The sequence below is a fragment of the Myxine glutinosa genome, chromosome 6 (genome assembly GCF_964187855.1).
Source record: "Myxine glutinosa chromosome 6, kmMyxGlut1.1, whole genome shotgun sequence".
NCBI lineage: Eukaryota > Metazoa > Chordata > Myxini > Myxiniformes > Myxinidae > Myxine > Myxine glutinosa.
In genome coordinates, this window is record NC_136266.1 from 95549539 (window position 1) to 95563665 (window position 14127).

Here is a 14127-nt window from a genome sequence, read left to right on the forward strand (position 1 = left end):
AAAAGTAATGATTTGGCCAGCAGGGAAAGGAGGGGACCTCAGAATATAACGGACAGCCCCTATTCAACAAGGGTGATGCAGAGGCATGTGGAGCGGAGAGAGCTTGTGGAGGCGCCCGGACTAGTGGCTCGCCACGTCACAGGCGACTGCGTCCGGGCGAACATTGCACGTGACATGCAAGCAAAGTGCCTCTCCGCCGAGGGACTATTAAAAAGGCAGGCGAGACAAAGCTCAAAAGGCCACGGTTGAAACAAGACGACTGGCATTCATCTGCAGCCCAAGAGTGATGGCGACAGTACCATTTTGTCAGCCAGGATGAATGTCTTAATTTGTTTTCCTCCTACATAATTTGCATGTTTGAGCTAAGGTTATGGGTGTAATACATGAGTAATGCCTTCTACCGCATGACATTACCGTAAGAATGCATTGTGTGCACCCAACATTCATCAAAGATTAAAATGCTGCCAAACCCTGGACAGCAGGCAGTTTTAAAAACCCTTTATCTCGTTTTTGTATCAAAGGCCACGCTCAATTCTTCACACTCCAGACCAAAATCAAGGCTTTAGGGAGACAAATATCACATGTCATTTGCAGGTGGAAACAGTCTGAACGATTCAACAGCATTCGGAGGGCTGTATTCAAAGCAGGTGCAAAGACATTGCAGCCTGATGATCTTTTCGCTACAGACGTATAAAGTCCAAATCAGAACACAAAATTATGCCAATGACCCCCACCTGGCAGGATTGGCTGGCATATTGACTGTGCACCAGTGCCAACTTCACTTTGCAATAAAAGCATGTCGTACCACTTACCTTGATAAGCTAACCGTGACAAAGACAACATCATTGATCAAATTGATCAACGCATTGGTCCATTAGGAGAAAATTCGTGATTATTGCTTCAGTCTCTGATATTAGCATCAAGGACGTGGAAGGTGGCTGTGGGGTTGGGTGCGGGGTGCTGAGGTGAAGGGGGGTTGACATCCTGACAGCATCAGGCTTACTCAATATGGATAGATATGCCTTTCTTTATCCATGAACCATGAGCAACACATGTATTCGATAGAAATTACAAATTCTCTTTTTAAACTTTACTTCATTCCAATTAATTTGTTCATAAGCACATAAATAAAGATAAGCACATTATGAAACATTGGTATTATTCATGTTATTGCAGCAGTAGCAGCAGCAGCAGCAGCAGCAGCAGCAGCACAAGAAGGAAAACAACAATAAGATCTGAAGATTAAAGTCGTGGCACCACAGAAATCTTTAGCGCGTTGTTAATACCAATGTACTTTTACTAAAGAAAGTTTGATTGTTGTGCAGGCATTATTACCGCAGTCAATTCCGCTCAAGGATTAAAGTTTGATTGAATTATCTTCACTCGGTCCAGGACAATCCAGGGTATTAAATATATCTTCTCAATTCATGTATTTATTTATTTATTTTACAACAAGGAAGCAACTTTAGTCTCTGGTATTACCTCCCAAAGTGTTGTGACGCTCTCAAGATCCAGGTTCACCCCTCCCCTCCTCCCCTCCTCCACTCCTCCCCTCCTCCCTTGCCTCTCCACGTATATTCTGCAGGTTTCTATGTTTCCTTACCCTTTCTCTCTCCTTCTTCAGTTGGTGGGTGGTTCGTGTGCAGCTACCCGGCTGCTGGTTGCATCATTTTCAGTGGGCGTGTCTGCGGCTGATGCAATGCCTCTCTATAACCAGTTATCTGGTACTCAATTTGCCGACCTCGGAAGGATGACAGGCTGAGTCAACCCCACCTGGCATTAATTCAACGGGATTCGAACTCAGGACATTAGGATCCCAAGCCCGCCACCCTAACCATTAGGCCAACACCAGGTATCTCCTTCAGTTAATTACCTTGTTGCATCCACGTGATGTGACATTGGACCACTGCCAGTGCATTACCTTCTACCTTGCCCTTCCATGAACCTAGATTTTGTAAACATCCCAAAAAAATAATGTTCACCATCACAAGAACACAACTTCTCACACCTGACTGTCCTGCATTTGTCTTTATAGTAGAAATTCGCTCTGTCTATGGTAGAGAGAATCGCTACTAGAAAGAGCAGAAGCAGTTGGGTGCAACTGGATAGGGTGGGTACAAAGATCGAGGGGTTGGGAACACCAGATTTCAAAGCTAACATAATTGAGGTATTCGGCTGTCTCACAAGCGGAGTCGACTGGTACCGTTTTAAGTGAGGGAAGGGATGGAGTGGGAACACATACCAGGGACAAATATAACAAGGCACGCACCAGGTTTTAGAAAAGGGAGACAAGTATTTTGGTTTTTTTTCAAAGTTCACAATTAGAGCTTCACAGCCATCGATTTAAAGCAACTGGACCCATCCAGTAGAATGAAACTTTGGAGAATACATGTCATTACCAATCAGCAATGAAAAAGGGGACACATTAAACTATTAATGTCACGTGACATTTCCCGAGAAAGGTCCAGGTTTTGTTACACACGATCCTATTTGTACAAAAGCTCTTGTTAACTTTTTATGGTTAATGGTGTAGCAAGAATGCATTCTAGCATGCAGAAAGATTATCCACTGCCAGGCTACAAGCCTATTGGCGTACACGTCGTCACATTCAAGGAGACATCATGGAGACAAAGAGAGAAAGGGAGAGTTGGGAAAGATCTTCGCCCTCACCCTCCCAAACTCCCATCACAGGGGTTAAGGCTCGTAAATGCTTGTACATATAATTACAGGACAAAGACATTACGAGATAAGTCTGAAAATCAAAGTTCGGTTTGCTGTCACTTATCCGGGAGAATAGACTTGCTGAATGGTAACAAAACCCCACACCGCGTGTCATTGCACATAAGGTGATTATAGAGCAGAAAAGGCCAGAAAAGTGAAACGTATAAAGGAAGATCAGCCAGCAGAAACAGAATAGGGATTGGAAGCCAAAACAATGTAAAACATCCCAATGATGAGAAAGCCTCAAATATTTTAATCTCACATCCTGGAAACTGTGTACAGCGCATCCCTGATGTGTCACCTGATGTATCTAAGGAGACTGGGGTATATGGTTTGTTTCTCTCCTACCAATGGAAGGTTGGCAGCCTTTTATTACTCTACTCCACCATATATACAAGTCTTCCCCTCCTGCACCCCCTTGCTCTCAGTGCTTTGACCATCACAGCCCCTTCTGGTTGCACATGCTTATCCACTCGTTACCCTTGCCAAAAATAGGTTAACTGCTCACCTCTGCCCGTTTGTCCTCGTCTTCTTGTGAATGTAAAATTACCTCCCCAATCACCAAGTCCGTTCAGTTATGTTCTTCCCTCCATTACTTTAATATGGTGGCCTATAACCATCCCATTTCAACCCCAATCCCCACTCGTGACCTGCTCTATTCTTGCCAACTCTTCTGCCCCCTCCCTCCTCTTTCCCCATTGAGCTGAACAATAATTGTTATCTGCTTGTACTGCCAGTTTTATACCGATCAATCTATTCGAACCTTGTTGGCCCTTTGTCCACCTATTTTTCCAGCCACATTGTTAAGGCATTGACCTCTCTTCCTCTGCCATCAGCTCTTCCATGAGCCTCAAACTCTATAATAAAACCATGAGATATATTTTGGATACCTGTCAAAAAATTATTGGAATCTTTCACTAACTAATGCAAGTAATGAATCCTGCCCTGGCACCAAATATTTCACCTTGTTGAGCGGTGCAGCACCAGTCAAGATGATATGCGAGTTCTCCACCTGGATAACCCTCTGGCCGAGCCTAACCAGATAAGCTCCGATGCCAATGGCTCTGCAGGTCACCTGGTGAAAATAAGGACAGTGATATTAACAACAATGATTTTGATAACAGACCATGTACCTAACACAAACAATAATCATTAATCAATTTCAACATCTGACATTATCTCATCTCTTACAGTGTCTATAGGACATGGCAATAAAGCTCCAGGACATTTTAATGATACCAAGGAACTGGAACTCTAGGTCCCCTGCCTTTTGGGTGTTATGGAGAATAGATCTATGTAATATGAAAGCTAAATCTTGAAAGGTTTTTGAAATATCACGTACAAAAGCCAAATTACCCAAGATGGTTGCCATGGCAACATAATTCAGCCAATCAGGAGATCTAATCAGCTTGATATAATTTCATGAGTAATAGAAATCTGCAATATGAGAGCTAAATGTTCAACGGTTTTTGAAATATCACGTACACAAAAGTACATGGACAGATGATCGATCAATCAGTCGGTCGGAGCTCGTTTTGATGTCCAGTCTCCGACATTGTCGGAGGGGGCGTGGCACAATTATATATGCTACAGTAGTTACTAGTGCAGCTGGAACAGTTGAGATCGAAGGTACCACAAACAATAGGTTAATGGCTGACGAAAGATGTTAGACAATATCACGAAAAAAATGTCGGCAGTAAATTAATGGCTCATTTTGCACAACAATGCTCCTTTGAGCATGGCGAAATCTGTGCACAAGTGTTTGATCAAACATCAAGTGACAACTATTCCTCAAGAGAACAAAACCTCCCTCTCCAAAATATGTAGCTGTGGAAAATAAGTAGCTCACTACCACACCTTGCGATGTAATTCTTTACCACAATTGGAACCATTACAGGCATCTTCTCCTTCGAATATTAAAAAGTCACGAGCCTACAAATGAGAATGAATATAACACGCTTCACCGAAATAAATCCAAATGAGGATGAAAATATGCGCTTACGAGGCTCTCCACCTACCATACTGATGGTAACGATCTCGTCGTATGCCAGCGAGGTTTCTCCGGCAATTGTACCAGACCAGCGAAGGTTTTCAACACCAAGGCCCTCCTCGTTTCCGATGATGTCTGTAATCATGTACCTGCACAAAGAAGGACATCCACTCCATTGTATCGGGACACAATCTGGGATCAAATTGCAGTAACAGGACATTTGGCTAATCATGCCAGTGCCTGTCCATGCGCATCTCAGCACCCGCAACATAATGCTAATTATACAGCTAATCTCAAACAGAAAATGTAGCGAGCACACAATAGCTTAATCTTTTCAAAAGAGTTCTGCAGTCCTGTCGCCTTCTGTATAAGGAAAAGGTTTTTGTAGAAAATGATATTAATGCAAGAATTTATTTTTTTTCGAATACAATGATATGAAGGATAGTATGCCATATTTCACTTTAATAAATTAATTTGGCCTCATCTCAGATCACCCATTTGGATTCAGAACAGGTCACTCCACCTTAGATATGCTGTTCCTACACTCACAAAAATCGATGGAGGCCTTCAATGCAAGACATAAGATCTAGGCGATCTCTCTGGACATATCTCGTACTGTTGATACAGTTTGGCATGCAGTTTGGTTTTGTCTTACTCTCCAAACTCTCTGCCTATGGCATCCAAGGCCAACCCCACACATGGCTTACTGACTTCCTCTTCTCTCGTAGCCAAGGTGTGGCTCTCAACGGAATCCTTTCATTTCCTCTACTTGTTAAAGTTGGAGTGCCCCAAGGCAGTGTTCTGGGCCCAGTCCTATTCCTAATCTTCATAAATTATCTCTCTGGAAAACCCCCTTTACCTATTTGCTAAATTCCACCCTGTGCCGTGACGTCCCTCGCCCTTCAAGCTGCTGCCTCTTTCCTCTCTTCAGACCATGACAAAATCACAAGATGATCAAACACTTGGAATATGTATTCTAAACCAGACAAATCTCACACTCACAATATGTCTCTCTAGAAGGACCATCTGGCAAACCCTCCTAACTGCTTTCTTAACAATCTTCTTCTGGAAGTTCAATCAATCAAATTTCTGGGTCCCACTATCAGCCATGATCTTTCTTGGGCAGACCACATATAAAAGTTGGCCTCCAAAGCCAGCTGCTGATTGGGCATCCTCTGCCATACAAAGTCCTTCCTTGGCACATCTGAACTCCTATCCTCTTACAAAGCCTACATCTGCAGTTGGATGGAATACTGTGCTGGTTCCCCTGCTGCAAACCTTGCTCAATTTGACGCTATGGAAACCTAGACCTTCAGGATCATTGCAATCTCCCGTGTTGAAGCTATGGGCCTATCACTTTCCCATCATGAAAGCCTATCACATCACACATCACACTGGGCCTATCACACTGGTCTTGTACCCTCTGAAATCTTTGTGCTTTGTCCCCACCCAAATACCCCCCCAGGTTTCCGGGAGGACACACGTGATCCATCATCAATCCCCATCTGGTGTAACTCCCAAAATCCAGAATAACTGCTCACCTCCACTAATGTGTTCCTCTTTTCTCCACACCTGTGGAACAAACTTCCACATTCTCGAACAAACTCTACGATTTAGTGAGGTTTCGTAAAGATCGGTTTAAAATTGTGACCTGTAGGTGATTGAAATAAAGACAGACAGACAAACAGAATAACGCACAAGATCAACCAATACACTTGAAAACTCTTACAATTTTGCAAGTAATAAAGACTTGGTAATGAACACACCAATGAAAGTGCTGGGGTGTGTTCATTACCAATCAGCTCGTCCTATTCCAAATGGATGTACCTATTCCTAGTGTATCATTTATTAACTCGGTGTAACATTGAATGGAGTCTATATATTACAGTATTAATGCATTTTCATGCATTCGTGTTTTTGGGGGATGTTTTGGGTCTAAATAATTTTGTGCCCAGGGCCCCAAATTATGTTAATCCACCTCTGCTCAAAAGGTTATGGGCAGATTCAGACAAAACTTGGTGGACATCATTTTGTCCTTGTGAAGCACCGATTTTGATGAAGATCTGGATCTGGATTCAGATACTGTATTGTTTCATGTTTTTGAGTGACTCTTCACGATTGAGACATAAGGACAAAAACGATATACTGTCATACCCCAACATTTGTGGGGGATACGTTCCTGGAAAATGCCGCGAATGTCGAATTCGTGAATGATGGGTCATTGTTTCAATGGGAAAAAGGGCGATACGTTCCCAGCGGTTCATGGTTCATAAGGGAAAATTTTTAAATTTTATCAAAACGAATGCACATGATTGCATTTTTATACAAAATGCTTGCAAATAAAAGAACAGCAGCAGGTACTGTTTCCGATTTTTATTGAAGATACGTGCATTTGCTGCGGAAAATGCCGCAAATGTCGAATCCACCTGGCGGGGGATGGTTTACATGCATGCACAGCTGCTTTATGCGTGACACGTAGAAGATGTTCTTAGAAGTGCTATGTGCACGGCCGGTGGGGGATGGTTTATGCACCGGTGAAAAACTGTGAATATGCAAAGCACAAGGTCGCGATTGTGGAGGCAGGTCGCATTCTATCAACTGTGAATCCATGGGGTCCACAAATGCCAGGGTCCAACTGCATAGCATGATATTTCAAAAAGTTTTGGAAGGATTATGACGAAACTAGGTGGTTGAGTTGTTTAAGTGACAAGAACAAGCCGATTAGACTTTGGTTAAGGTCTGGATTCACATATTATGGTCTATCAGTGGATACAAAATGTAAACTGCTCAGCCTCGTGGAGGTATGCGCTCTCCCGAGTGCAGTTCTAATTTAAAATCGATTGTATGTTTTTTATGCAACTTCTGGCAGATACACTTCTGCAAACAACTACACTAGAAATGTAGTTATAGCTCAACTGGACATTAGTCCAGTGAGCTTATGCGATTTAGCAATGTCCGTAGGTCAGTCAGTCAGTAAGTGAGTGAGTGAGAGAGTGAGTCAATGACTCAGTAATCACTTCAGTCATTATCGCTTGAACCAAACACACGATTTTGATGAAACTTGGCCACAAGCTTCATATCTGATGCCTAATGAAGGTGTATTGACCGCATCAAAGTCTGTGCTTATTAAGGGGAACTACGGAGGTGTTTTTGACCCCCAAAATAGGTATTTGCTCAATTATCCGAAACTACACAAACAATTTCAATGAAACTTCATCGCAACCTTCATCGCCCATGATGTACCAAAGTTTGTTCCCGACATGAAAATATCAAGGTGTGAGAGGGTCTGTGGGGGTTTTGAGTGACTGGTGCTCCTGATCCAGGTGAGCTTCAGGAGCCATGGTCCCATTTTTTGTTGTGGTACAATCCACAACTTCCCCTTTTTTTGTAATGGTACAAACCACAACTGCCCCTTTCTTGTAATGGTACAATCCACAACTGCCCCTTTCTTGTAATGGTACAATCCACAACTTCCCCTGTTTTTGTGATGGTACAATCCACAACTGCCCCTTTCTTGTAATGGTACAATCCACAACTGCCCCTTTCTTGTAATGGTACAATCCACAACTTCCCCTGTTCTTGTGATGGTACAATCCGCAACTGCCCCTTTCTTGTGATGGTACAATCCACTACTTCCCCTGCTTTTGTGATGGTACAATCCACAACTTCCCCTTTTTGTAATGGTACAACCCAAACTCCCCCTTTTTTGTAATGCTATAATCTACAACTGCCCCTTTCTTGTAATGATACAATCCACAACTTCCCCTTTTTGTAATGGTACAACCCAAACTCCCCCTTTTTTTGTAATGCTATAATCCACAACTGCCCCCTTTCTTGTGATTGCACAATCCACAACTTCCCCTGTTTTGTAATGCTATAATCCACAACTACCCCTTTCTTGTAATGATACAATCCACAACTGCCCCTTTCTTGTGAATGTACAATCCACAACTCCCTCTTTTTTGTAATACTATAATCCACAACTACCCCTTTCTTGTAATGATACAATCCACAACTACCCCTTTCTTGTGATGGTACAATCCACAACTTCCCCTTTTTGTAATGGTACAATCCACAACCCTCCCCCCTTTTTTGTAATGGTATAATCCACAACGCCCCCTTTTTTGTAATGGCACAATCCACATCTCCCCCTGTTTTTGTAATGCTGCAATTCACAACTCTCCCTTTCCTTTCACACATGATTTTCATGAAACCTGGCCACAAGCTTCATATGCGACGCCTAACGAAGGTGTATTGACCGCATCAAAATCTGTGCTCATTATGGGAACTATGGGGGTGTTTTTGACCCCCACCTAACCCCCAACCCCCCTCCCTCACCCCCAATAGGTATTTGCTTTCTTCTCCAAAACTACACAAACGATTTCAATAAAACTTGATCACTACCATGATGTGCCAAAGTTTGTTCATGCCATTAAAATATCAGGGTGCGATATCAAATATCATTAAAATATCTAGTTTAAAACGGATTGTAAGTTTTTTATGCAACATCGAGCAGACACACTTCTGCAAACAACTACCCTGGTAATGTAGTTTTTAGTACGGATCGATTCTGCTGAGGAACTAAAAGAAGAGCGCTCAAAATTGAGCTATCATCCGAGCTATCCTATTGCTACTTTTTGGTGCTTTTCTCCCTCATCGAGTGCATTGTGGGTAGGGTCAACTTGCATGCAGTTTATGCTGTGGATGAGAAGCCACACCAGATGCCACTGTCAGTCATTCTTACCTTGACTCTCCTTCCTCCTCAATGTGTTCACATAGCACCGAATTGAGGGCACTGACTTTCTTAAAGTCCTGCGGCGTCAGGTACAGGTACTTGTAGCCCTGGTAAAAAAACAGATAAATCCATGACTCAATGGAACGAGATGTAACAAACAACTCAGACATGGGTTCCAAAATCAATGTCATTTCTCGACAATTTGCATAAAATGGACCAGTAAAGAGGGAGATGTACAACGGTAAAGGTTAATCAAAGTCTTGCACCACCTTGTAAGGGTCTTTCCAGTCAATCCAGGCCACACGAAACATATGACGTATCTCTTCGGCAAGGCCGATGCGGGCGCCGCTGTTGGCCGCCACATACACACGAGGAACCCTCTCTTCACGTGCCAGCTCCGAGGCCTGCAGGAACAGCTGATCTTCCCGAGGCCCAAAGGAGCCAATTTGAAAGGTGATGTCATTAGCAATAACCACAAATCTGCGCCCTTCGGGATACTCAGGGGTTTTTAGCTCCATCCACCAAGCCACCATCCCTACCTAAGTGGATAAATAAGGAATAAAAACAACTGGTTATGAAGGGTTGTTGGAGATGTTAATAATACATTGTAGTTTGCATTTATCATCACCTTACAGAGGTAACGACAGAACTTACTGCTGTTATCACACATAAACAGGGACTCAAGCCTGATATTTCAACAACTATGTGGCCTGCATCAGAAACGATGTAATCAGTATCCACCAGGTATTAATACACCTTCCAAGGAGGTGGCACATCTCTTATTGGTGTTTGACAATTAGAATGTTACCCTAGAAATGGTCTGGACTTTGAGAATATTCAAACGATTGTGCATGGCATGTAGGTGTGGATAAATGAGGAATATAGCTCATCTCGGACAGAAATCGCAAGCAATATTTTCCTAAAGGAATGCGAGGTCTCACATCGTTTCCTCCAGGAAGCCGATTCATCCGCACAAGCTGCCCCTGTTGATCGAGGACCAGCTCCGTGCAGATGAACATGTCGTTTTTATCCTCCTCCTCTCCTCGTGTAGTCCACACCTTCATCAGAGCCTGCTCACCAACAGTGCCCCAACACACGATGGTATTACGTTATTATGAGTAATGCACCCAATATATAGATAGCACCAAATATCTCATGACCCCCACCTGGCGGAACATCTCGGGCAGATCATAGACATAGGTTGTGCCCAGGCTCTGTGCCTGGAAGCGTTTGGCTTGAAGCAAGTCCTTGGTGACATACGGAGTGTTGATCAGCATGCCATGCAAAGGGCCTGGTTTGTCACCGTACGCCTGAAACATGATCTGTGACACAAGGAAAGCGACAAATACTCTGAGGGTAGTTAGTTATGGCCGGGAACGAAATGGAGACTCAATCCAGGGTCCTTTAAGTTGCCCACACAACTTCATTAGCAAACCAAGGGCAGTTCTGAACTTGCAGCACACTTTAGGGTTCCATAAAAATCAGTCCACTAATCACAAGATTAAGGCCGGATAACCAGAAGGTAATAAGAGAATGAAGAATAAACATTATGGTGGCTCCACATGTCACAATGTAATCAGGAAGTAGGTAGCCATCATGACATTTGGCCCATCATGTCAGTGCAATATCCACATATTTGGACTGCACATGGTGAATTATTGCCAGCATAGTGGCACATAAGAGCCTAAAGCCTGGTGTTGGCTTAGCGGTTAGGGTACCTGCTTGGGATCCGAGGATCCTAGGTTCGAACCCCGGTCGAACGCTGAATTAACGCCAAGGGGGTTGACTCAGCCTGTCATCCTTCCGAGGTCGGCAAATTGAGTACCAGTTCACTGGTAATTCCCTGTGTGTCGCAAGAGGCGACTAACAGGGTTGGCAGCAGGAAGGGCATCCGGCCGTAAAACATCGCTTCAAAAAAGGGGACCAAGGTGCCCAAATAAAGCCAACCCCTGCTCTGCGGGGAAAATGGCCTCTAAAGATGTTTTTTTATAGTGGCACATAACATCAAAAAATACTGTGGGTCTTTTAATGAGCCTATCCTAAACTCCTAAAGACAGTTAGTTTGAAGTCCATATTCAAAGAAAAGATTGATTTCCCACTACAGGATATTCACTTAAATGGTGGTTTTTCATTCATTCTGACAATCAGGGATCAAGCGCAGACACAAAAAACTCAAAGATAGCAAGCTATTAAACTACAACTACTTGTACTACCACAGAATTATTATTATCTAATACTAGAAGTACCATATTATAGACAGCCCATAATCAGTCTGTCATGAATGTTTACATTGGTAAGAAATAAGCATGGAAGGGTCACCTTGCAAGTGCCAAGCAGTCCTAAACCAAGGTGGGAATTTAAAATTTGGCCAGGATATGACTACACAATGGTCTACTCATTTGGGAAGGTATCTTGGGATCTTTAACCTCCACAGGTGAATGCTATCGGTGGAGACAGCTGGCTCAACATTTCCTCTGAAGAACTGCGTACCTATTGTGATAACACCCTGCCTGTACAGGTACCAGGATGCCCGTTGAAAATTGGGGTTGGAGTCAAGATAGCGCAGACTAGACAGCTCAAAGGTGACTACACTACCTCCAATTTAGCTCCTTAACCCCTAAAAAGATGCTATTCACCCGAAAAAATATATATATCATGTTCCTTATGATCTGGCTGATCGACATTTTTTCCAAATTCATCGGTGATGTACATATGATAATACGAACGGAGCAAAATGGAAAGGATAAATATATTTATGATGAGGAAACATGGTGAACTGATTTAATGAGGTGGGAATGAAGGTAAACAAAGTAAAGGCTCAGCACATTACCACAAAGCATCCCACAGCCTCCCTGTGGAAATCATAGCTGCTAAACAACGACAATGGCATTTGTAAATATCAACGAGTCCAGTTTTCTAGTTACGAAGTGAATTGTGCAAAATTGTGCAAATAGTTGCAGCACGTGTGTCTATGATGTCATTGTGGAAGTGAATTTGTATATTGCTCACATGAGCGCTCCTCTCGCAAACAAATATGTCAAACTGCTCTGCTGGAACACGTGGTGCTTTTGCATATACACGTACCTGCCGTGTGCGTGAATCTGTGACCTCTTTGTACAGGCTGATATCGAGGTAGTAACCAGACTCATTTGTGAGGAACAGGCGAATCGGGATAGCATGGCCCGTGGGTGTAAGCCGTATGTTGATTTTGAGCTCGGCCTGCAGCACGCGCAGCTTCCATAGACGGCTTCCATAACGCATCACCATACTCCTCACGGATTCCTCGATCTGCGAAATGGCCACTCGCTCAATAACGTCACCACACCCTCACTGTGCCTTTCTTCATCCACCACCATATTTGGCATTCCTCTTCCAGGGGTACCAACCTTGGATGGGTCCATGATGACAGTGGGAACAAAGTTCAGGAAGATGTGGTTGCAGTCTGACCGGACATTTGTGTTGTTGAACGCCACCTCAAGCTCATCCATTGCCTCTAAGAGGAGCCGTTCACCTTCATTTTGCAAGTACTCAAACGAAGCTTCCTGGGAATACAACAAACATGGAGTGAGCCATGTTAGTTTTCTTCGTCCTGACAAAGTACGATCCATAATTTTTTTTTTACTAATGTGTATTGTATAGAACTTCCACCCCAACCCCTCCCCACCCCCTCATGCCCTCCAGCCCCCCATTCCCCCCCCCCCCCCGCTTCCTCCCACCTCACTCCTTCCCCACATTTTCCTTGCAGTCTCGTATTCATCTCATTTTTACAATTCTTAGGGTATCTACATTTTTCATTAACTTTCCAACAAAATGAAGAAAAGCATGAATAAATAAAAGAGTCCATGGCATGTTACTTCTTAAAGCAACCTCACAACACCCACCACATCCAAATTAATTTATTCCTTTGTTGACCCACCTTTCCATACCTTCAATATACTCTGTACCACCGTATTGTTCTTTAAAAGCCTCATCCAATTTCGTTTCTTTATTCAGCCACCCTTCCCTATTATTATGTGCATGTCCCTCTACACTTGCCCAACATTCTGTGACACCCGTTATTTGTCGATACCTCACAACCTGTCAGGCAGCTCTTTGGGTCATTGTCTCATATCCCAAACCTGAACACCTGATTCACCTCTTGGATTCGCTCTTCACATTGTTTTACAAACAAAGTGCAGAGCAGCATCCTCACTCACCTTTGTGACGAGGTCAGAATGTCGTATGATGGCACGCACGAAGAAGCGATAGTCGGTGACCTCGGCCCCCTGCTCGACACGAGCAGCGCCCAGGTAAAGGTGCATTTTGTGGTTGGCGCATGGTACGGCATGCAGCTCAAAGTTCCGCATTCTGTTCAACTCGAGTTGAAAAGCCAAAGCTGGCTCAAGGTGTCGATAGATCCTATCTTCCACAAACTAAAGAGTTAAAAACAAAACAAACAAAAAAAAACAATCAACAAAGAAAGCCAAGAAAAATATTCAGTGACCAGTCCTTTGGGGGATTTCAGTGATGGAATATATATTTGAACAAATACTTTCGGAACAGGTGTATTGTCCTGCAGGACATGCCATGAACTCCGTGAGAACTCGCAGACTAGTTCCGGTTATCTACTTAATAGGAATAATGTGAAACTGCGGGTTCAAAGGATTTAAAGGTTCATGATGGTTTCCACATTGTCCAAGTT

General features: G+C 43.3%; 1 protein-coding gene across 9 annotated transcripts in view; it reads right to left on the bottom strand.

Annotated features, from left to right (window-relative positions):
- LOC137430068 (acetyl-CoA carboxylase 1) overlaps positions 1-14127 on the bottom strand; it is a 763460-nt gene that overhangs the window by 132640 nt on the left and 616693 nt on the right. For all 9 annotated transcript variants that reach the window (XM_078780164.1, XM_078780162.1, XM_068120583.2 and 6 more), the window contains 9 exons: positions 13643-13858; positions 12833-12988; positions 12531-12734; positions 10613-10768; positions 10388-10516; positions 9716-9985; positions 9456-9553; positions 4740-4860; positions 3686-3796 (listed from right to left, as the gene is read on the bottom strand). In XM_078780164.1, the coding sequence (XP_078636290.1) occupies positions 3686-3796; positions 4740-4860; positions 9456-9553; positions 9716-9985; positions 10388-10516; positions 10613-10768; positions 12531-12734; positions 12833-12988; positions 13643-13858 (1461 nt within the window). The remainder of the gene's footprint in view (positions 1-3685; positions 3797-4739; positions 4861-9455; positions 9554-9715; positions 9986-10387; positions 10517-10612; positions 10769-12530; positions 12735-12832; positions 12989-13642; positions 13859-14127) is intronic.